The 25,215-nt window shown below is 44.5% G+C and overlaps 1 protein-coding gene across 1 annotated transcript in view; it reads right to left on the minus strand.

The window, feature by feature from the left end:
* Positions 1-211: 211 nt before the first annotated feature.
* The window catches only part of LOC306765677 (uncharacterized protein), a gene marked incomplete at both ends in the record, with an annotated part of 31,025 nt that continues 6,021 nt past the window's right edge, over positions 212-25,215 (minus strand). The window contains 15 exons of the mRNA XM_079253161.1: positions 212-276; positions 1,451-1,972; positions 2,103-2,149; positions 10,860-11,021; positions 12,705-12,878; positions 14,540-14,710; positions 15,682-15,846; positions 15,942-17,730; positions 17,877-18,081; positions 18,244-18,322; positions 19,153-19,404; positions 19,520-19,743; positions 19,831-19,904; positions 19,959-20,212; positions 21,265-21,423. Coding sequence (XP_079109287.1) covers positions 212-276; positions 1,451-1,972; positions 2,103-2,149; positions 10,860-11,021; positions 12,705-12,878; positions 14,540-14,710; positions 15,682-15,846; positions 15,942-17,730; positions 17,877-18,081; positions 18,244-18,322; positions 19,153-19,404; positions 19,520-19,743; positions 19,831-19,904; positions 19,959-20,212; positions 21,265-21,423 — 4,342 coding nt within the window. The remainder of the gene's footprint in view (positions 277-1,450; positions 1,973-2,102; positions 2,150-10,859; positions 11,022-12,704; positions 12,879-14,539; positions 14,711-15,681; positions 15,847-15,941; positions 17,731-17,876; positions 18,082-18,243; positions 18,323-19,152; positions 19,405-19,519; positions 19,744-19,830; positions 19,905-19,958; positions 20,213-21,264; positions 21,424-25,215) is intronic.

The raw sequence follows: 25,215 nt of genomic DNA on the forward strand, positions 1-25,215 counted from the left end.
AGCGGCCAGAAGCCGTATTCCTGGAAAATATGCGCTAAAAGTTTCAGCCAAAGTTCCAGAGAAACAGGCCACATGGCGGGACGCCTCTCCCCAATGACGTGCAGGGAAACGCTGGAAAAGCCCAACTCCACGTTCACATGAGAGCTGGTGGCCCATCAATGCTTTGTACACTAAAGTGATTCTTTTCAGATGCTCACTATGATTGTTTCTATCAGCTGGAGGAGACGAGCCTCTCAGAAGGCTTTCCAGTCTTTTCCTCTTGTGGATGTTTTTCTGCTGGAAATACAAAGAGACGTCAGCAGAGAGGAGGCTCCTCAGCTTGTAGCGTCTGTGTCAGTGATGCTAGAAATGTTGGCCTTTGTTTTGTCTTCTTGTCCACATTCAACTCTCAGCTGTGTCATGTTGTTGGGAATTCCTCCCACACTTTACTGAGACATGACAAAACGTCAGCAGCAGTGTTCTGCAGCAGCGGTGTGTTCTAACCAGCGTGTCGCGTCTGGATCACCTTTTCTACAACATTAAACACAGCCATCAGACAAGCGGACGCTCTCCTGTCCTTCTCATTAAAACAAGACACTTTTCAATCAATAAAAGCCCTTTGAATGTTTCTGGCAGTTTGCTGATTTCATCTGGAAAGTATTGATAAGTGCGTGTGATCGGCCACTAAGTATGTGTACTGGAATAGTAAGACTTAAGATCTTCAGCTGGATCTTTCTGCTTTTACTGACAACACAACACTTGTAGTTTCATACTTTCATAGATTGTGGATCAGTTTGATCAGGTGGAACTGATCCACAATCAGTGTTAGGTCCTAACTGGACAGACGGACGTCCCAGAAGTGGGACGGACTTTGACTTGTTTGACTTCCAAGCTAATGACGACGTCTAACCTTTCTTTTCTTTCTTTAGGTAGAATTTGAGAAAAAGGAAGAAATGAAAGTGAAAGTAATTCCAGGAAGCATCAAACATTAGAATGAAATGCTCTGAAATCATTTCACTTTCTGATATTAAGAGCAAACTAGAAGAAATAAAGACTGAAATGATTGTGAGAGTTTTTATTGAGATAAAAGGAAACATTTGGAGAATGTGACACAAATCAATAATGCATCTTTAATTCAACATGTAACTGCAGCCGACATGAGCTGAACACAACATCCTGATACTCAGTGTGAAGCTTTGACTGGAAACAGACAGAAAAACAACATGTGGATCCTGGAAGAAGCTCAGCTTCCATCTTTAAAGGACTGAAGAGGAAGAAGTTTCCAAGAATCATTTAGAAGAGTTTCACACACAAACTGAATCTGAAAAGATGTTTCTGAGTGAAAGAGACAGACATGTACAGCCTGAAGCATCTGTTCATCAGCTTCTCTGCTGCCAGCAGAGTCTTTACACTCCACACAGAGACACCCAGGAAACAGACCAGGAACCAGACCAGGAACCAGACCAGGAACCAGACCAGGGCCAGACTCTAAACCCAGCATAGAGAGGATGAGTGAATGTGGTGATGAAGGTGTGGAGGTGGATCAGGGAGTCAGAGGAGACTTTGTAGAAGGACAGAGAGCCAGCAGGACAGTCCACATACACTGCTACTCTGTTAGAGACAGAGGAGGAGGAGGAGGAGGAGGAGGAGGAGGAGGAGGAGGAGGAGATGGGTGTTTCTCTGTTATTGTGACAGACAGAGTAGCCTTCATCATCAGAGCATCTCAGACTCCAGGACTGATCATTACATCCAAACCCAGACCTCCTGCTGATTTCTCTGTAACACACTGCTATATGAACGTCTCCTCTCCACTCCACCTCCCAGTAGCAGCGACCAGTCAGAACATTTTCACACAGCAGCTGAGGATTAATAAATCTGTCTGGATGACCAGGATATGACTGAAGCTCCTCCACACACGTCACCTTCCTGTTGTTGTCAGACAGTTTGAGGCTTCTGCTCACTGTGTTGACGTCGATGGTGAGTGGACAGGAATCTGATGGAGAGAACAAACACAATCCAGCTGCACTTATTGATCTATTGACACTTTGATGTGACTGATGAATGAGTGATGGGACGGTGTGAAGATGGTTGAATGTGATGAATCCAGTGAAAAACACACTTACACTTCCTCAGTGCTGGTCTCAACCATGCTTCTCCAGCAGGCTCCACCCTGAAAGGAGGAGGGGGGTCAGAGCATGCTAACATGGACATGACATGTCTCTCATTTAGACCCAACCACAGCACTGCTTCAGCCATCACCTTCATCACTACTGATAGAATCACAGCTTTAGATCAGAACAAACTATTGTGCTGCTTTATTTGTTGACTTATCAAAAGCATTGTGTGTGTCTGATCGGGAGGACCGGGATAATTCCTGGTGGGCCGGACTTATGTTTGGGCAGCAAGGGCCGCTGGTTTTCCTATTTATTTATTTATCATTTGTTTATCACCAAGCATCATTAGACTGTTAATAACAAACCTGCAGAGAACAGAGCAGTTTTTATTCTTTATTCATAAGGATTAGATCTCCATGGACACTAATTTGCTTGATATTTAATATTCAGAAAAGGAAATTCTGATGTAAAGAATAGAGTTGGAGATTTCCCCTTTAACTCTGCTTTTTATTTTTGTGAAGTTGTGATGAAACTGTTTACTTACAGTGAAAAAAGAGTTTATAGTGTTATTAGAAAGTAAAACTCTTTCTATTATCTTCTATTTAATGTTTAATATTTTATGTATGACTTTATCTTTAAGGTTTGGACATCTATGAACATTTATTGAACAGAATGTAGATTCTGATTTTGTTCTAAAAGATGTGTTGGAGATGTTCAACAACATCTGAGTTGAAATAAATCTGAATTATGAAACAATCCTTACTTGCACTAAATTGGAGATATTTTAGAAAACTAGACTGGATTAAAAGGGGTTGCAGAGCAGTGTGCAAGTGTAGACTTAACATGTAAGGTTATCATTGGTTGGTTTTAAAAGGTCATAGTGGGCTGGTCTGAGGCATAAAACTCCAGGGCTGAAAATGAGTCCCACTCCGGATCTGCAGTTGATCACAATATTCTGCTGAATAGATTACGCAATCTAGGTTTCCATACGAGTGGCTGTGATTGGTTCTCTGACTACTTATCATCGAGGCGTCAATGTGTAAAGTCTGGTTGTCACGCGGTTCTGTGCTCTTAACAAGGATGATGGTGCAGTCATCGCTCCGTTGAGGTGCTTTATTTACAACTCCTCCTAGGGCTGCTCCATTATGGTCAAAATAATCATCACAATTATTTGGACTGAAACTGAGATCTGGATTATTTAACACAATTCTCCATTATCTTTAACAAGATGAATTTATTTAACATTAAACAGGCTTTTAAACAATGTCTTTAGGATTCCACATCTTTTAGAAAACAAACAACATGAAGCTTTGTCTTGACAAAGTGCAAATACTGATGTAAACTCAATAGATAAATATAAACTATGTTGTAGTGAACTTCCACAACCTACTGCCATTATTCTACATTGCACCTGCAGCCGGAGGCGACTGGGAGACTGGCCGCCGGGTGCTTTAGGACGGGGAGAGGCTCCCGCTGCTCCTTCCTTACAGTAACTGCAGAACAATATGAGCCTTCAAGTCAGTCGCCAAAACACCAGAAAAGTCTCCAATAACTCCAGTAAAAGTCGCTAGATTTGTCGCTTTGAACAAAAAAGTCACCAAGGGGGTTTGAAAGTCTCCAGATTTAGAGAGAAAGTCTCCAAGTTGGCAACAGTGTCTGAATGAAAGCAAAGCGGCTGTGGGAGGAGTTTACAGCACAGCGCTGCAACGCCAGAGACGCTCGATTAGCAGCTGAAGACAGCAGGAGAGGAAACTGCAGAGAGGAAAGAAATCACACCCTTTTATTTTTATCATCGTTGGAAACCCAGATCGTCACTGAGATTAAAATCTGATTAATCTTCCAGCCCTAACTCCTCCAAAGTGCAGCAATATATACAGTGTCCCGTCCCAGTATGTACAATATTTACAATATGTACAAGATCTCACCAATAGTTCTCTAGATGCCAGCTTCACAATACACATTCCAACCTACTCGCCACCCTGCCAGCTCAGAAATGAGCTCCTTATAAACATCAAGCTCCTCCCCTAACAGGAAGCTTCCCAGTTACCACAGATAGTAGGCTTTTTCTGAAACACCGTTTGTTCTCCATAACAAATATGCATACCAAAACATTCCACAAAGGAAACACATTTAAACATTCCCAACATCAGTAGAATCATCATAACACAGGTCAAAATAAACAGGATTATTCATGTGATACGGCGTTTCAGTGCATCACGTGACGGTGACGTCACTGCCGCATTGCGACAGGTTGACGTCTTAAACGCGGCCCGAGCGTTGCCTCGGTTTTCACAAACTACCAGCAGGCCTGGAGATGCACGGTAAGTAACTGTCCAGCAGCTTATTCCCAGTATTAGTAAGGAGACAACTGGGTGTGCTCCCCTAATGATCTGCTAACAGTAGGTGGAACGTCGGGAATGCGGCTGCTAACCGGTACCGTGGGTGTGTCTCTGGTGGCGTGATGGTCCTCAGGACCACCGTCAGGTAGGTACAGGTGTGTGTGTGTGTGTTTGGTGTCGGTCTGCAGGGTGTGTGACAAGGCTTCTTTGTCACACTACTAATTTTAAGTTCTGACATCGTACCTGTAACTAAAGGTGTACCACCAGGGTCTGTATCGGGACCTTTTCACCGTTTCTGTCTCGGGCCGATAGGAGCTGCCTTTGTATTTTAGATGTTTGTGACCAACGCATGTTTTTATCTTTGTGTTTTTAATGCATGTTTTTCTGTGGTTTATGTGTTTGTTTTTATGGACTTTTTGGCCATGGATTATGAACAATGGAGTGCAGCTCCGCCCTGTTACGTTTCCCCTTTCCCAATTATGGTGGATTGGTGGACAATAAAAAGGACTGATTCAGCAACAGGTGAGACCGATCAGCGGAAAGAGATCCCTTGGAGCGCGGACAACCGGCAATGGAGAAACGGAAACGCCTGCTTCACGATAAGTAAAGGGACGAACCAAACCCTTAGGACATAGTGTGGATGCGTTAAGAAAAGAGACAAACAGTTGCCGATTATCTCACTCCGGGTTTCTCTTGGCAGGACTTCAGACTCTTGGCACAGCGGGGCCAAGCAACGCGGACACCGCAGAGCAAAGAGATCCTCCGCTTGATGCAGAAGGAGGAAGGACTTAGCGCCGTCGCACGCCGCCACACACATTCACAAGATGCTGGTTCGCCTTCTAGGAGGATTGTGGACAGGGGCTTACAAGGGACTCATAAGGACCGGGTGCCCTGTCCCCTCCATTTATTGGGTTGGACTATTTTATTTCTTTTATCCTTTTTAAATTCACGTTTTAGCTTTAAGGAAGAGACTGAATAAACTCCTTTGTTTTTAAATTCCACTGTCATTCGTGTGTGTGTTGGTGTGGCCCGGGGATCAACTGGAAGTCACAACTTGTGACATATTAACAATATAATTCCTTCTCTTAGTGACTGTCATGCCCGCTGATATGCAGATGACACTATCCTGTATTGTACTGCTGACTCGATGGCCACAGAGAAACTCCAGCTTTCTTTTAATATTCTTCAGGAGGCTCTTATCAGCTTAAAGCTGGTTTTAAATGACAAAAAGACTAAATTGATGTTATTTTCCCGTTCCAGAAACATGGACGGCAGCAACACATTTTTATTTTTATCTAGCAGGGACGGCTCTCGCATTCAGCGAGTCACTGAATAGAAGTATGTCGGCCTCTGGAGAGATGAAAAATGAACCTTTAGGTACCATGTCAATGCTCTTGTCTCCGCTCTACGACACTCTACGGCTTCCTGTATGGGAACAAATCATACCTATCCCTAACTGGCAGGAAGAAAACAGTTGCCTGTCTTTTTATCAGGGTTGGATTACGGCGACATCATCTATAGACATGCAGCAGCAACAACCCTCAAACCTCTGGACTCCATCTACCTCTCTGCTCTCAGATTTCTTACCGGGGAGAGCTATGACACCCACCACTGCCTCTTCTATCAGAAGGCTGGCTGCTCCTCTCTCAGTGACAGATGCAGGAAACACTGCTATTTTTTATTTTTAAGGCTCTGACTGGAAAACTGCCTCCATACATTTCATCCCTACCAGAGAGGAGCTGTGGGTTTGATCCCAGTCGTTCCAGTAGCCTGACCTCTTTAAAGTCCCGTTTGTTTGAGTTGGGCCTTCTCTTTTAACGCTCCAGATACATGGAACACTTCAGTAATCTCTGGGACTGGAGATCATCCCATCTTTTACTGATTTTAAATGTTTCATGTCTGACTTTTTAAATTCATCATGGTCTTGTTGTTGTGAAGTATTTTTATTAGTTTTATACAACCACGTCATTGATTTCAAACTTTTATTTATATTTATCTTTGTGAAGTCATCTGGATTTGTTTTGATTTTATTGTTCTGTGTTTATGATGTGTTGCTGTAAACTCGTCGTCCCTGTAAATGAGGGAAACCTCAGTGACTAACCAGTTCAAATAAAGGTTAAATAAATGAGTGACAGCTTGTCATTTCTGGGAGCACATGTATAGAGAAGAAACTGACTGAACGGGGGTGAAGAGGGTCTGGTGTGAACAAGACGGGAGCTCATATGCAGGCTCTGAAATAATGGCACACATTGATGGAAAGATCAGTTAGCTGACAGGAATAAACCTGCAAACAGGTTAAGAGGATAAAGTAGTGACAGAAACATGATGGAAATACTTTAGAAGAAGGAATCTGAAGTGAAATGTGTCCAACAGGCAACAATACAGGCTGTGGAAATAAAAAGCAGCATGATGGACTGAGGCTGCAGCAGAGGCCGACCGATGGAAGAAAGGTTGGAGAAAAAACTCACTAATTCTGGAAAGAAGAGCAGAAAAACCAGATCACACATTTAGGAACTGATCAAGCTTTGATGGATCTTTCTGTCGGTGAGAAGCAGGAGCTTGTCATGCAGATAAAGCTTTTCATTCTATAGATTTTATAAAAAAGAAAAGAAAAAGTCCCGTTCAGAAGTTCATTTTTCTGACGGCCTCATTCACTGACAGTTTTTTTTAACTTGTCCAGCATGAAAGCAGCAGAATGATGGTCTGGCTGCTGTGTTCTGCTGAGCAAAGAGGAGCTTCATAGATATAAAGATCCCCTTCATCATTTAAGTTTTTATTTTATTAGTTTATGTAGAATAAATGTTGGTTTTACTGAGTTTCCATGGTACAGCTGGACCTGAGCGGAGAAGAAGACAGAACAAGGATAGAAAGAGAACAGAAAGGAAAGTAAACAGAAGACAAAGAGGAGACAGAAATACACCAGGAAGGAAACACTGCAATCCAATCACAGCTTCTAGACCATCTGCTGCACCTGTACAGAGACATAAAGGGCATCTCATGGCCCCCCCAGGAAGACAAAGTCAGCAACTGAAGGAGCACCAGAGATGAACAAAGTGGAAAAATGGATTTCAACTAAAAGCAGAAACACACACAGAAGTAAATGAAGGGAAAATGTGTGTTAGTGAGTAAACCTGCAGGACGACTCAGTGACTGTGTCACATGCAGAACACACGGAGTGAAACGTGTTCGCACAAGAGTCATCATGCCAATGTGACCCCGCCTGCACAAAGGTCAGAGGCAGGCCAGGAGGACCCTGAGACCCAACCACCCCGACCACAGACCCCAGCCCCCCACCCTGAAGTCAGCCCGGCGCCCGGCCACGAGGGGGCAGAGGGAGGCCCCGGCCAGAGCCCCCCCACAGTCAGTGGGCACAAGCCCCAGGGGGCCGAGACCGGCAGATGTAGACCCTGCCGGGTACCAGGCACCCAGGGTGGACAGGACACAGGCCCCTAAACCTCCCAATCCCACAGGTAGGGGGCCCACACAGCGCCCACAGAGGACTGGGACCCACAGCTGACCACCCAGCGGGGGCCAGTCCACACCCCGGTGCACCAGTAGACTGGTCAGTGACACAGTTTTAACGTCTCTCTTCACATCTACGTGCGTTGCCAACTTTCAGAAGTGAACATAAGGGACGGCCACCACAGCTCCTCGGGGCCATGACCACCACGGCCCCCCTCCCACAGCAGTGCTGGCTTTTATGTTGTGTCTATAAAGTGCTGTTAATTAGGCTCCATAAAGCCGTAATAACATGCTTCCATATTTAATATATAACAGGGAAATATAGAAGAAAAAACTGCAGAATCAGTGAAGCTGGTTACTGAGAAACTGCATGATGGAGCATTTGGCAGCAGCTAGGGATGCACTGATCCACTTTTTGGGAGTTCCGATCCGATACCGATATCTGAACTTTGAATATTTACCGATACCAGATGTGTTTATGTCAACATTATTGTGACTATGGTTATTACTGCTGTTATAACTGTGTAAGATTTCATTAGCTTGTAATAAATGACCCATCCTTTCTGAAGTTACCTCACCAATACAAATATAATAACATTACAGATCTAACAATTTCAACAAGTTTTATTCTGATTCGACACATTTTACCTAAATACAACTATAAATGTGTGGTTTTGAAACAAAGATCCAGCTTTTAGTGCCGTGTTCCTCATCGCATGCGGCTCACTGACTCGTGAAGCAGCCTCTGGCTTTCTGAAAATGCATCTAAACAAGTCATAATGATCCTCAACGCTGCAGTTCTCTCCACAAACAAGAGCTGCAGGCTGCTTGCAGAAACTTTGCTGTCCTAACGGCCCTAACTGACCCTGTCAGAGTTGCCAGTTCTGGCTGATTTCAGCTGCAGCGAACTCCACCAAAGAGCTGCTCCGTCGGTAGCTCCGTATATATAATGAAAAAGAAACGTCCACATTCTGGAGGCATTATTGTATTTTCACCAGATACTGTTGCATAAGAATGCCATTACTCCGTGCAACATTTAGGATAACCATTCCTTGCTAAAAAGCTGAATGTTACTGATTTGGCAACGTAGCAGGATACGTAGCGTGGGAACGCTGTTTGTCTGGGGGGTCTGGTGGTTCTCCTCGTCTTAGTTTATTGAGTTTATTGTTGAATTAATAGTGAGGATAACTGTTTTAGTGGAACAAAAAATGTCACATTTTAACATTGAAGGCATTTATTTCTTTTAAAACACGTCTGGAACATGTCATCAAACACATCTGTGCTAGCTTGATACTGGTACCGATACAGATACCAGTATCGGTTGTGGTATCGGTACACTTTTATTAATACCAGGTACGAGTACACACGTTTGGAATTGAGGAATGCACCAATACCAATACTGGTACTGGTATCGGTGCATCCCTAGCAGCAGCAGCAACTAAAGCAGGTCTGCTTGTGTGGAGGGAGCAACAATGAACTTTTAAACTAGAAACCAAACAAACTGAGAACTTAAAACTACTAAAATAAAAATTCTTTTAAAAATAGAAAAGTTTTCTCTGAACAGCATTTATTTATTAACTGTTAATCCATGAGTCTGACTTATAGTTAAAATGGACATATATAATATTTAGATGGGTGAATACTACTGTATATTAAATAAATGATCATTTAATCAACTGTAAAAACTCAACATGGTAAACAATCAAAGCACAACAGTCTCCTGCAGCAGCTCCACCATGTTCTGACATCTTCTGCTAAAAGGACATCATGTCCCACACTGGATCAGTCAGAACCGGGTCACTTCTGTGTTCTCACGTGTCTGCAGCGTTGCCTTCCTGATGCATGATGTGTGACATCAGACAGCCCACCATGCGCCATGCAAACACTCGCTGACACATTTTACACTTTGTCCTGTAACCGTCTCCACTGACGCTGTCCAGCTAATGAAAGCGTCTTGGCTTTGGAGGACGTGGTGGCGTATCGGTGCAGAGGACATCTTTAAAAGGCGTCAGTGTTGTGAGCAGCATAGACATAATATATTGTAGACGCTGCATTAGCTACTGGAGAGGGAGAAATGCAGCCGCCATATTGGACCGGAAGCTAATCTGATAGCATTCCTAGCTAGCAGCCAAACAAGAAGATGGCAGAGTATTGTGCAGCATATTCCTGTTCCAGTCTGCAGACTGGTGGAAACAGGGCAGGTGGGATTACTTTGAAGTAAGTTTTCTGACAAAGTAAGATTTTGTATTATACATTAGTGTGTGACTGATAGCCGTCACATGTAATGTAATAAACACATGCAGGTGGAACCTCAGTCGTTCCAGGAAACACTGATGCAGTAAGAGCAGCCGGGACTCTGCTCACAGCGTCACAACATCTATTAACTGGATGGAACTAATAGTTAAGGTGGAGTGCTGCTACACCTGAGCAAAGGTTTTCCGTTGGAGACTCAGCTTCAGATTAAATGTAACGGTATGTAGGCATGTAGATATTTATTTAGTGCAGGCGTTTTTTTTTTCTTTTTTCCTTCACAAGCAGATGGAGAAGCTTCATTCAGCTTCTATGCTCTACATGTCTGGAAGAAACTCCCAGAAAGCCTCAGATCAGCTGGAACATCCAGGTGAAAGACCCTCCTGTTCTCACCTGCATTTCTAGATTTCTTATTTAAAAGTCCAAATCTGCTGTTTTATTAGAAACTTGATTTTATTTTAAACTTGATAATGTTTAATAGTTTCTATCTGATGTTCTTTCTCCTTCCTTTCTCTCTTGTTCCTTGCTCCTGCAGATGTTCTTCTTCAAGACCATCTATGGATATTTTATGTTTCTGCTGTGAGTAGAAGGAAAAAACAAATTCTGTGTGTAATAGTTCATCTAACACTCCATCTGACTGAGTGAAGGACAGAGAAACATGTACAGATCTTCCTCCTCTATCAGACATGGTGTGGCTGCAGCAGCCTCTCCATACCTGAGTCTGTGTGGATCCTTCAGTGCAGCCATCAGCAGCTTCACTCCTGACTCTCCTGGATGGTTGTAGCTCAGGTCCAGATGTTTCAGATGGGATGGGTTAGAGGTCAGAGCCGAGGCCAGAGAAGCACAGCCTTCCTCTGTGATCAGACATCCTGACAGGCTGCAGAAAACATGAATTAACTAAAATAATAGCTTCATCTAAACCATCCACCTGTATCTTAGACCCTCTCCCAACGAGCCTCTTTAAGGACATTTTCCCTTTAGTTGATACAACTCTATTAAATCTTATCAATATGTCTTTAGTGACAGGATATGTACCACAATCATTTAAAACTGCTGGAATCAAGCCTTTACTTAAGAAGCAATCTCTGGATCCAGAGGTGATAGCAAATTATAGACCTATATCTAATCTCCCGTTGATGTCCAAAATTCTGGAGAAAATAGTTTCAGCTCAGCTACATGCCCACCTGAGCAGAAATAATTTCCAGTTCCAAGAGTTCCAGTCAGGATTTAGAGCTCATCACAGCACTGAGACGGCATTGGTGAAAGTTACTAATGACCTTCTTATGGCCTCAGACAAAGGACTTCTGTCCGTACTTATCTTGCTTGATCTTAGTGCTGCATTTGATACAGTCGATCATAACATTCTGTTACAAAGACTAGAACAGGTGGTTGGAATTACAGGTACAGCGTTAAGCTGGTTTAAATCATATTTATCTGATAGACTTCAGTTTGTTCATGTAAATGACAAGTCCTCCTCACAAACTACAGTAAATCATGGAGTTCCTCAAGGTTCTGTACTTGGACCAATACTCTTCACGCTATTTATGCTCCCTTGAGGCAACATTATTAGACAGCATGGAATAAACTGTCATTGTTATGCAGATGATACTCAGACATACTTCTCCTATACCAAGCGGAGTTCTTCATTCGCAGACTGCAGGCTTACTTGTGGTTCCTAGAGTCTCAAAGAACCGAGCAGGAGGCAGAGCCTTTGGTTATCAGGCCCCTCTCTTATGGAATAAGCTCCCAGTTAGTGTTAGGGAAGCAGACACCCTCCCCACCTTTAAGACTAGGCTGAAGACTTATCTTTTTGATAAGTCCTATAGCTAGGGATGATTAGCATCCCTTAGTTATGCTGCTATAGGTTTAGACTGCTGAGGGACATTTCCTGATACACTGAGCTTCTTTCTCTTTATATCTCTCGATCTATCCCCCCCCCAATAACTGTGTTGCATCATTAACATGTATGTCTCCTGTCTCAGCAGGTCTCCCTGGCCGGGAGTAGCAGTTCCTGTTGTCTGTTGTCTTTCTGTCCTCTTCCCCCCCACACAGCAGAAGCAGATGGCTGCCTGTCCTTGAGCCGGGTTCTGCCGGAGGTTTCCTTCCTGTTAAAAGGGAGTTTTTTCCTTCCCACTGTCGCCAGTGTGCTTGCTCAGGATGGGAGATTGAGTTGGACTCAACTCAATCTGTTGGTTTCCTTATATAGGCTGTTATGAATTGGCTTTCATTATGTTTTCTTTTTCCTGTCTGTAAAGCATCTTGAGATGGCATTGCTGTGATTTGACGCTATATAAATAAAGTTGAATTAAATTTAATTGAATTGAATTTAACAGAAAACACAAAAACCTAGAGAGACTTGCAGTGAAAGTAAAGCTGAATGAAGAACTGGACCCGTCTCTCATTGCTCCCTTTGTGTTGCTGCTTATTGTGGAGTGTTGTGGTTTTTGTACTGCAATGACACTTCAGGGCCACCGTAGATATTCATACAAACAGCTTCTGCAGGTATCATGTTAGTCATGAATAAAAACGCCTTTAAACACCCAGTGTGATGAATCCTGACCTGAGAGTTTCCAGTTTGCAGTTTGGACTCTTCAGTCCACCAGACAACTTCTTCACTCCTGAATCCTGCAGGTTGTTGTTACTCAGGTCCAGTTCTGTCAGACTGGAGGACTGGGAGCTGAGAACTGAGGACAGATCTTCACAGCTTCTCTCTGAGAGACCACACACATTCAGCCTGGAGAGAAAGTTTCAGAGAAAAATGCAAATAAGACATGTGAGAAGAAGATGACAAGATCAGGACTCATGTTCAACGTCTCCTCAAAGATCACCTGTAGAGAAAATCAGGTTGAACTCTGCAGAGTTTCATTGTGGTTTTACTGTTTAGGATCTTAAGTGTTTCACTGTTTTGTTTTAAATCTGTTTAACTGATTTATAAACTTTTCATCATTTCTAATTAAAATTAAAGAAAAAACTAAAGAAACAGACATAGGAGGTGAATATGAACCAAAACAAACTGACATCAGTGTGCTGTCCTCACAACACGTGACTATGTGAAGCTAGACAGGCAGCGAACAAAGCAGCAAATATAAAGTTCTCCACACAAGGCTTGCTTTTCTTGTTATCACTGAAGATCTTTATGAACTATTATATTTGCATTTCCATTTTTATAACTGAAACATACTGCCTGTACTTCCAGGGACTTATAGTGGGGGCTTCTGCCTGGAAAGACAGGTCTTGTCAAGTCCTAGAATAAGTATAAGGGAGCATTAAAAGATCAGATGAGGTCTGACTTTGGCAGCATGTTGAGGCTGAAGCAACTGAGTCATATATAGAGAAGACTGACCAAGTAATGATCTGAAGACTTTTGTCTGCAAATAAGCCCAAATTCTCCCACTAGGATGGTATTTGTAGGAGCCATAAATGTAGTTTAGACGGGGAATCATCACTGGGTGGATGGTTGGTGTTACATGGTTGTCATGGTGATGTGGAGTGGGGTCACATGGATGGGAACCAGTGTAAATCTAAACCAGTGTTTCCAGTCCTGCTCCTCCAGTTCCACTGCCCTGCATGTTTTAGAGGCAGCCCTACTTTAACACACCTGAATGAAATGAACGGCTCATTTACAGGCTGCAAAGAACTTGATGAGGAAGTTGAGGAATCTGAATCAGGTGTGTTGGAGTAGGAACACGTCTAAGACATGCAGGGCAGTGGTACTGGAGGACCAGGACTGACAAACACTGGACTAAACTATTGTAGGTGTTATTTTAGGATTTTCTACACTGCTGGTCCTGAGAACACATTTAGTTTCATGTTTACATGCAAATGAGTGTGAAAGGAACCTTGAAACGTGGACGTTGAGCCTTGTCTGCCTGGAGGACTGGGATCGGAGAACTGAAGACAGAACCTCAACCCCTTCACCTGAGAGGACACAGCTGCTCAGTCTGAAAATGAAGAAGATTTGTCTTAAAATGATGCCACATTAAATGCTGATGATGAGCTGAGAGACTCATGCAACAAAGAAAAATGATGAAAATTTCTTCTGGGAGGAAAAAACAGGAACATGAAGCCAAACACTCATCTATTCTTTTCTTCATATATAAGACTAATATTGCTTTAAGTTTATTCCAGAGACCAGCCAACATTTTGGGCTTTGTGTAGTATTTCCTTTAAATGAATAAGTGTTGATATGTTGGACTTGTTCTGTCCATCTTCCAGTCGGTTAGTAGCTACATGAGCTAAATCAGGTAAGGCTGAATGAACTGACATAACAAGAACCTTTTTCATGCTAATGTGTTCATCTGGAGAAATTCCATTCTGTTTATTTCTAAATAGTCCAGAAATGTTTCACATTATTGGATCACAAAGACTTTATGAAGCTGAAGAAGTAAAACCAACCTGAGAGTTTCCAGGTTACAATGTGGACTCTGCAGACCAACAGACAGCTGCTTCATTTCCAAGTCCTGGATGTTCAGGTCCAGGTCCAGTTCCTTCAGTCTGGAGGACTGGGAGCTGAGAACTGAGGACAGAGCTGAACATCCTCCATCTGAGAGGGAACGTCCAGTCAGTCTGAAGAGAAGGAATTGAACAAAATATTTGTGTTAAATTTCTGCCACATTTAATGTTAAGGAACAACTAAGATACATTCCTTTAAAAAAGAAAAAAGTTCTGTAAAGGCAGAATATCTGCTGAACTTCTAATGAGGAGCTGTGAAAAGTTTCACTGTTTTCACTTTATCCAGAAGGTTTTATTGGACTGAGTCAAGTTTTTTGTCGAAATTGTGCAAATTTCTCCCATCAGCTACAAATATCTCACAATCAGCAAACATTTTTCATTTGATCAATAATCAATGATACATCTTCAGTTTACCATGGAATGATAAAGTGTATAAAGGTACAGCTGGTTTCACAACAACCACACGTGTAAAGTTATAATTATATACAGATAGATATGATCTCACCTGTTTCCATGTTCAGTATTTTCAGTTTTCATGTAACTAAAACATTCTTCTCTGCTATATTCTATTGAAATGATACTTTATGTTGTTTCGCTACTTTCTTCTGTTTTATTTGATGGGTTTTTATCTGCGTTAAAGAGCTTCAGACTAAAATCACAGATGAGGGTCATTGTGGTCGGATTCTCGATGCAACGCTGGAATATTTTCTTGGTTCCCTCTGAATTTATCCCACCACCTTTCCTTTACTCCATCATGTTTTCCATCAGGGAAAAGGAAAATAACCTGGACTAAACCATTGGAGGTCATTCTGTTTACTATCTGACTGCAACACTGGATGGAAACAAGGTGATAAAGCAGCAGGACCAGAGCCATGGTTCACCCAAAGCTGAAGATAAAGTAGAACATCTTTATTTAACTAAAGGCTCATTTATTCCTTTAAGTCCTAAATAAAACAAATGTTTCTTTCATGTTGCATGATGTGTTACTCTGCACATATTTCATTCACAATATTTCAAAGTAGTTTTGAAAATGTTCCAGATTGTTGCATCACAGAGAAAACCATGAGAGCAGCAGAGAAACTGACCTGAGACGTTCCAGGTTACAATGTGGACTCTGCAGACCATCACACAGCTTCTTCATTCCTGAGTCCTGGATGTTCAGGTCCAGTTCCTTCAGTCTGGAGGACTGGGAGCTGAGAACTGAGGACAGAGCTGAACATCCTCCATCTGAGAGGGAACAGCTGCTCAGTCTGGAGAGGAAATAGACCAGCAGTAATGTGTTCCATGATGTCCATTAAAAGCAGCATCAGTATGTTTCTCCACATCCTGCTATATATGTACTTACAGAGCTTTGTTGGAGGCTTTGACCACTGGCAGCAGCCTCAGAAGAACCTCCTCTGAAGGAGAGTATTTCTGCAGGTCAAACACATCCAGATCTTCTTCTGATGACAGTAAGATGAAGCTCAGAGCTGACCACTGAGCAGGAGACAGTTTATCTGTGGAGAGACGTCCTGATCTCAGGGACTGTTGGACCTCCTCCACTAGAGAACCATCATTCAGTTCATTCAGACAGTGGAACAGATTGATGCTTCTCTCTGCAGACACATTCTCACTGAGCTTCTTCTTGATGTACTGAACTGTTTCCTGATTGGTCTGTGAGCTCCTTCCTGTCTGTGTCATCAGGCCTCGTAGGAGTCTCTGATTGGTCTCCAGTGAAAGACCCAGGAGGAAGCGGAGGAACAAGTCCAGGTGTCCATTTGGACTCTGTAAGGCCTCGTCTACAGCACTCTGATGGAGATCTTTTACATCATCTCTGAATAATTTAAACCTCTTCTGTCTGAACAGATTGACTCCAGACTTGATGAAGGTCCGACGGACATGAAGAGCAGCCAGAAACTCCTGAAGACTCAGATGGATGAAGCTGAACACCTTCTCTTCCTGCTGGTACAGTCCTTTCTCCTCTTTAAAGATCTGTGTGAACACTCCTGAGTACACCGAGGCTTCTGTGATATCGATGCCACACTCTTTCAGGTCTTCTTCATAGAAGATCAGGTTTCCTTTCTGCAGCTGATCAAAAGCCAGTTTTCCCAGAGACTCAATCATCTTCCTGCTCTCTGGACTCCAGACTGGATCTGTCTCAGCTCCTCCATCATACTTGACCTTCTTGACTTTGGTCTGAACCAGCAGGAAGCAGGTGTACATCTCAGTCAGGGTCTTGGGCAGCTCTCCTCCCTCTCTGGTTTTCAGCTCATCCTCCAGAACTGTAGCAAGGATCCAGCAGAAGACCGGGATGTGGCACATGATGTGGAGGCTTCGTGATGTCTTCATGTGGGAGATGATCCTGCTGGCCTGCTCCTCATCTCTGAACCTCTTCCTGAAGTACTCCTCCTTCTGTGGGTCAGTGAACCCTCTGACCTCTGTCGCCATGCCAACACAGTCAGGAGGGATCTGATTGGCTGCTGCAGGTCGTGTGGTTATCCAGAGGCGAGCAGATGGAAGCAGTTTCCCCCTGATGAGGTTAGTCAGCAGCACATCCACTGAGGTGGACTCTGTAACATCAGTCAGGATCTCATTGTTGTGGAAGTCCAGAGGAAGTCGACACTCATCCAGACCGTCAAAGATGAAGACGACCTGGAAGTCTTCAAAGCTGCAGATTCCTGCTTCTTTAGTTTCAGTAAAGAAGTGATGAACAAGTCCCACCAAGCTGAACTTTCTCTCTTTCAGCACATTCAGCTCTCTGAAAGTCAGTGGAAATGTCAACTGGATGTCCTGGTTGGCTTTGTCTTCAGCCCAGTCCAGAGTGAACTTCTGTGTTAAGACAGTTTTCCCGATGCCAGCCACTCCCTTTGTCATCACTGTTCTGATTGGTTCATCTCTTCCAGGTGGGGGTTTAAAGATGTCTTCTAGTCTGATGGTTGTTTCTGGTCTGTCTGCTTTCCTGGATGCTGCTTCAATCTGTCTGACCTCATGTTCATCATTGACCTCTGCAGCCCCTCCCTCTGTGATGTAGAGCTCTGTGTAGATCTCATTCAGAAGGGTTTGCTTTCCTGCTTTAGCGATCCCCTCAAACACACACTGGAACTTCTTCTTCAGAGAAGATTTTAGTTTCCGGCCACAAACTGAAGCCAGAAGTTCTGAATGAAAAGCAGAAATCAGACGAGTCAGTAAAGATTTCAAGCCTCTGAAGAAGGAGGATGTGAACATGTGATGTTCCACGTGTTGAGACGTCAGTAAATGTTTCATTTATCAGCAGCTTCAATCTTTAGAGAAATCCTCTTACTGCTCTGCAGACGCTCAGCCAGCTCCTCCTGCTTCATTCTCCTCAGGAAGTCCACTGTGATCTTCACTAATGCCTCTCTGCTGCTCTTCCTCTGCTCTTCATCCTCACCCTCCAACACTGAGCATTCTGGGTAATCTGGACTCAGAAGCTTCTGGATCTTCTTCAGCTCCTTCTTCACAAAAGTGATGATGTTGTCCTCCAGCAGCTGGAAGAGAAAACCACATGAAGGACACAGTCAGACTGAAAGCATGGAGCCAAACATCAGATCCATGTTGGACACGCTGACAATCCACTGGTCTACAAAGTGCAGCGTGGAGATGAGTGTGAACAGAAGAGATGGAGAAGTAGTTGTTGTACATGTACACACCAGAAATATGGAGTCCAGCTGTGTCTGATGCTGCTGGGCAGACTGACCACTGGGAAGCTCTGAGCTCTGCTGCTCCACTCTGTAAGGACATCAGGACCTTTATTGTCATTGCATCAACGTCACCATGGCAACAGCATTTTGTTGGCACTCGGCAATAAAAACAGCAACATGCATATTGAATGAAATGGACATTAAATGTAAAACACAGCAACAGAAGAATGAAAATCAGAATAAAAGAGAGGAATAAAAGCTGAGGTGGGCCAGAGGAAGACGGAGCAGATCAAGTATGATGTTGGCAGTTCAGTGAGGATGAAGAGGGAGAGTGGGGGAGTGAGGGGGGAGAGGCTTGATGGAGGAAACAGCTCTGTGGGGAAAAGCTGTTTGCCAATCTGGAGGTTGTGGGTTTTAAATGTCTAAATCTTTTCCTTGATGGAAGGGGAACAAAGTGAGTGTGTGCAGGGTGGGTCTTGTCTCTGAAGATGGACCATGCCGTCCTCTGTGGTCAGAGTGCAGCTCCTATGATCCTCTGTGCTGCCTTCACCACACGGGACAGATCTGTTTTGTGGCGTGCAGCTTGCATAGCACACAGTACAGCCCTGACAAAGGATGCTTTCTGTTGTTGGTGAGGAGATGAGCTGCTAGACCGGCTTGCTTCAGCTTCCTCAGGAAGAAGAGTCTTTGCTGAGCTCTCTGCACCAGATGGGAGCTGTTAATCCACCATGTTAGGTCTTTGCTTATGTGGCTCCCAAGAAACTGAACAGATTCAGGTCTTTCCAGCTCCTCTCCCTTGATGAACAGTGGGTGCTGAATGGTCCTACTGGTCCTTCTAAAATCCACAAGAAGCTCTTTGGTTCTGGTCGTGTTGAGAGCCAGATTGTTGTCTGCACACCACTCGACCAGGTGCTGGACCTCCTGCTGTAGGAGGTCTCATCGTTGTTGCTGATGCCTCCAACCACTGTGCTATCATCTGCAGACTTTACTATGGTGTTGGAGGAATGGATGGAGGGCTTCAAGTCCTGGATGAAGAGGGCCAGACCCAGAACACACCCCTGTGGCCTGTTGGTGAGGAAGTCCATGATCCATATGCAGAGTGAGGTGAGGAGACCAAGGCTGATGAGTTTCTGGAGCAGTTTATGGGAGATTACAGTCTTGGAGGCGGAGCTGGAATCCACAAAGAGCATCCTGATGTAGCTGTCTGCTGGTCCAGGTGCTTCTGGGCTGTGTGGAGTGTGATGGAGATGCATCCTCTGTAGATCTGTTTGCTCTGTATGCAAACTGAGGACTGTCCAGGTCTGCAGGGATGCTGCTGTTGATGTGAGCCAGTATGAGCCTCTCAAAGCGTTTCATAATGAGCAGGATGAGGCCAACAGGACAATCATCATGAAGGCATGTGATGGAGGGCTGTTTAGACACAGGAATAATGGTGGTGGATATGAAGCAGGAGGGAAGTGCAGCTTGTTGCAGGGAGAGGTTAAAGATGGAGGTAAAGACCCCCGCTAGCTGGTCAGCACAGGTTTTCAGCACACAGCCTGAAAGTCCATCTGGTCCAGTTGCTTTATTGATGTTAATCCTTAGTGTGGATCTCACCTGATGCTTCTGAAGGACAAATGACTGTTTGTCCTGTTTGGAGTGGAAGCTCCCACCATTTCCATCCCATAATGCTGTTTATCAGAACATCCAAAGCATGAAGTGTGTCAGGAAGGTCCCTCTCATACCTGGCCAGGTTGGTGTTGTCCTTCCAGTCATGAAGGGTTTGATGCCCTTCCACATGCCCCGGGGGTCCTTGTTTCCAAAGTCCCCCTCAGTCCGCTGCCTGTACCTGCCTTTTGCCTCTCTGACACTCTTTGCCAGGCTCTTCTGGGAGGTCATAAAGGTCAGCATATCTCCTGGCCTACAAGCAGCCTCTCTCACCTTCATCATGAAGCTCCCACTCTCATTAAAGCAGCTTTCTGCTTTGGGAAGATCTGGACTGTTTTAGTGGGCAGTAGCTCCACTGTGGAAAAGCTGATGTCATCCAAAGCAGCAGAGGTGTGCTCCTCCAAGCCAGATCCTTGAGAGAAAACCTCCCAGTCTGTGCTCTCAAAGCAGTCCTGTAGAGATACGGTGGCCTTCTTGGTCCAGACCCCTACGCTCTAGTTTTGCTTTGTTTCTGCACACTACAGGTCTGGAAGATGGAATCAGTATCAGAGAGATGTGCTCTCTGTGCTGAGGTGCCCTGGAGCAAGGCAGCCACAGCCAGGATGTGCTTGGATGAGACTGGTTAGACTGGGCAGCTCCCAGTAGAAATGTGTTTGATGTTGGAGTTTTTCACCAAGTAAAAGTTTGCTTTGTTGTGACTGCAGGTCACTTAGTAAGTGAGCTTCAGGGAATGTGCAGAACTTGTGGAAAGGTCCAGAATGTGAGGAGGAAAAACTGACGTTTGCTTCTACGTTCCACAGATGAGAAAGCTGAATTCTGGAGATGCTGTTTCCTGCACTGAGACAGAGTCTTCCTGCTTATTCTCAGCTCACAGGAAACATCCCATAAAACTGCTTATTATAAGAGCTTTATCTGGATATTTCACCTGGAAATACTGAAGATATCCGGACTAATATATAGATCCATATATCCGGAATAATACTCTGGTATTATTGATGTGAAACACAAGCTGGAATAAAACCAAACTGATGCAACATTTACACACAGCTCACCTCTCTGGATCCGATTTAAAATTAAGAGGATGACCCTTCGAGTTGTTGCTCTTAAAGGACAAACAGCTGGGTGCTGATCCAGGTCCTGATCCAGGTCTAGGTTCTGGTCCTGGTCCAGGTTGATTCCTGTGAATAAAGATGGTTTCATGGTTTCACAGCTGAATCCTGAAATTGAACATTTAGTTTGATGAAGACTCTGGAGGACAAATCAGATCCATCACATGACAAACATGATGCTGCAGATTCGTCTCAGACGTCCAGAAATGATTCAACAGAAACTGGTTTTCATCTGGAACCTGATCCAGAACCTCCACTGGACTCTGATACTCACTGCTGGTCTGAGCTGAAACCAATAGGTTTATCCATCGACCGGTCGCTCTTCATGGACACACAGCTGGGCTCAGGTCCAGGTCCAGGTCCAGGTGCAGGTCTGGCTTTAGGTCCAGGTCCAGGTCCAGGTCTGGCTTTAGGTCCAGGTCCAGGCTGGTTCCTGTGAATCCAGATGTTTGCTGATGTGAGTTTTTGTGATTTCTGAGAAGAGTCATGGAGAGTTAGAGATGGATATCTGACCTCTGAGTGGTTTTAGAGGGAGGGACTCCCTCCTCTCTGTCCTGATCCATGATGCTGGATTCACATTGGCTCACACACACTTTCTACCTCCACCTGCAGAGGAAACACACATCGGCTCACACACACTTTCTACCTCCACCTGCAGAGGAAACACACATTGGCTCACACACACTTTCTACCTCCACCTGCAGAGGAAACACACATTGGCTCACACACACTTTCTACCTCCACCTGCAGAGGAAACACACATCGGCTCACACACACTTTCTACCTCCACCTGCAGAGGAAACACACATCGGCTCACACACACTTTCTACCTCCACCTGCAGAGGAAACACACATCGGCTCACACACACTTTCTACCTCCACCTGCAGAGGAAACACACATCGGCTCACACACACTTTCTACCTCCACCTGCAGAGGAAACACACATTGGCTCACACACACTTTCTACCTCCACCTGCAGAGGAAACACACATCGGCTCACACACACTTTCTACCTCCACCTGCAGAGGAAACACACATCGGCTCACACACACTTTCTACCTCCACCTGCAGAGGAAACACACATCGGCTCACACACACTTTCTACCTCCACCTGCAGAGGAAACACACATCGGCTCACACACACTTTCTACCTCCACCTGCAGAGGAAACACACATTGGCTCACACACACTTTCTACCTCCACCTGCAGAGGAAACACACATTGGCTCACACACACTTTCTACCTCCACCTGCAGAGGAAACACACATCGGCTCACACACACTTTCTACCTCCACCTGCAGAGGAAACACACATCAGCTCACACACACTTTCTACCTCCACCTGCAGAGGAAACACACATCGGCTCACACACACTTTCTACCTCCACCTGCAGAGGAAACACACATCATTCAGCTGAAGCCCTCCTCTCCATCATCTCCTCCTCTGATTGGCTCAGAGTTTCTGCTTCATATCAGAGTCAGATGGATGCAGTGAGGAAGAGGAAGCTGCCTTCAGCTGCAGGACTTCCATCAGGACAGCAGATGGCGCTGCAGACCAGCATACACAGTGTGATCAGCATCAGCCTGATTGTTTATTGGAAGCCCGAGAACAGAAACCAGGAGAGGATGTGTGTGTAGCAGACGTGGTCCACTCCGGGTCTCCAGGGAGGCAACACAACACACACCAGCAGGTTCAGCTGATTGGTTTGAAGTGATTGTAGTTTGGATGGAAAGTCTGACTGAAGGAGCAGCAGAATCACACCCTGTAGGTTCTGATCCGGTAAACTACTTCCTGTTAGTCAGCCCTCGTCTTCATGGTTTTCACACACTCCATCACAGCTGCACACACTGAGATCTTCCTGCAGCAGCTCGACTTAAAGAAGAAGAGATGATTCATCGATAATCTTCTGCAAACTGAAAGAATAAAGTTTGAATCAAACAAAACAAATGAAATCCAGCTTCAACAGTGGTTGTGGTTCAGTCAGTTTAGATGAGTCGCTGCTGGACTTTCTGTCTTGTTTCCACTGCAGGTGTTGAACTCTGTCAGCTCTTCTCTCTACAATCTAACAGCAGCTGAGTCCTGACGAAGGTCACGCTGTTTACTGCTCAGGGCGAAGCAGACACAGGCGTGGTTTCAAGAAAAATCCCGTATAAAAGAGAAGATTTGTTGAACTCCAAGGTTCAAGGTGTGTGTTTAAAATGCAGGTGTGTAAAATGAAGAGGTTGTGGAGCCAAACAGCAGATGGGTGTGTTTCTGTCAGCAGTGTTGCCGTTAAACTGCACATGTGACTCAGTTCAGCAGGAACCTGAGGGGGTCTACAGACAGCCCGGCTCCCCTGGAAAGCTGGAAAACTCTGGAAACATTCACCTGAGATGCAGAGGGGAGCTTTAACTCGTCATGTCACGTCTGAAACCTGCATCAAGCAAAGGGGGCGTGGCCAAATGGAGCCCGCTTCCAGGTCCAGACTGCTTTTTTAAAATAATCACATGACCAAAAAGCAAGGAGTTCCAGTTTCTCTGAAGTCATGTGATGCCTCGGGGAGCAATCTGAGTCACTGCAAATGTGTCGGGAAAAAGCGGAAGTGTCCTGCGTGATCAGAAGCAACGTGCAGGATCAATGCCTGCAGGAGACTGACTGACAGCACTGCCTAGAGAGGAGAATCACCTACAAAGCAAAGCTCCGCAGCAGTTTGGGAGCATTTTCACACCACATCGCCTCAAAATACAGCCATACATTTATAGACTTGCTTTATTATTATTATTATTATTGAAGTGAACAGAGTCATAAATAATGTGGTGAATGTTGTGACTCAGTGAGTTGGAGAAAATCAACCAGTTCTTAACACAACAAAAACCAAAAGATGATCATCAGCTGAAAACATTCAATCAGCTTGAATCCAAAACTAAACCTGAAAATAAACCACATCGCCATCGAACAAGTACAAGGAACCAAACTTCTTGCTATTATTATAGATTCCAGATGAAGGTGGAACAAACATGATGATAAATTACAGAGAGAAAGGAAGGAATAATAACAGCACTTAGAAGAAAAGCAACATTTTTACCCATCATTCATCTTTTCCAACTTGCATTACTGTTCAGTCATCTGGTCCAGTGTGGCAAATGAAATACTTCAGAAACTTCACATACTAGAGAAATGCAGACGAAGCACACTTCCAATACACACACACACACACACACACACACAGAGTCCACTCAACAGTTTGATGCTGGCATATGTGACCAGTATAGAGACCTGGTCCGTCTGTCTGTCTCCTCTCCATAATGCACATCCTCCATGTTTCTCTCCACGTCTCTACCAAAGCTTCTGATTGGACTAGATTAGTGCTAGCCCCGCCCACTTTGATGGACTGACAGATAAAATGAATTCATGATGAACTGAACACCAGAACATGAAACTATAAAATAGCAAAATAATTATGAAGTTTTTTTCATAAGATGAATGTATTTTAAACAGTTTGAGACATTTATGTGTTTAATTCCTATTTTAATGAATTAATGAGACATTTAAGTGATTATTTCATGACATATTTTAATAAGGAGGCTCTTACTCCTCCATAGAAGAAGAAATTCCTACTTTGAAGCAGAACCAGTCGATATCTGATGCCAAGTGTAAAATATTGTCAGAGGTTTAGTCTGAACGGAGACTTCAGGAGGAAATGTGTCTCTACCTGTACCTGCATGTAGGAAAGCCGGATTCCAAACGTTCAGATAAACTCTTCATCTTTTCCACATAATCAGACATTATAGGAAGATTCTGACATGACCGACTTTTCAGCTTCTCACATTTACTTTGCTGCTGTTGATCCACTTGTTTTTCTGGACTTCCTGCTTCTCTCTGATTCTTCTGGTCTTTGTTCCCTCCTGTCCTCCCTGTGGTTCTGCTGGACCTCCTGTCCTCCCTGCTGGACCTCCTGTCCTCCCTGCTGGACCTCCTGTCCTCCCTGTGGTTCTGCTGGACCTCCTGCCCTCCCTGTGGTTCTGCTGGACCTCCTGTCCTCCCTGCGGTTCTGCTGGACCTCCTGTCCTCCCTGCGGTTCTGCTGGACCTCCTGTCCTCCCTGCTGGACCTCCTGTCCTCCCTGCTGGACCTCCTGTCCTCCCTGCTGGACCTCCTGTCCTCCCTGTGGTTCTGCTGGACCCCCTGTCCTCCCTGCTGGACCTCCTGTCCTCCCTGTGGTTCTGCTGGACCCCCTGTGGTTCTG

This window comes from Telmatherina bonti, assembly GCF_933228915.1.
Source record: "Telmatherina bonti genome assembly, chromosome: 14".
Taxonomy (NCBI): Eukaryota; Metazoa; Chordata; class Actinopteri; order Atheriniformes; family Telmatherinidae; genus Telmatherina; species Telmatherina bonti.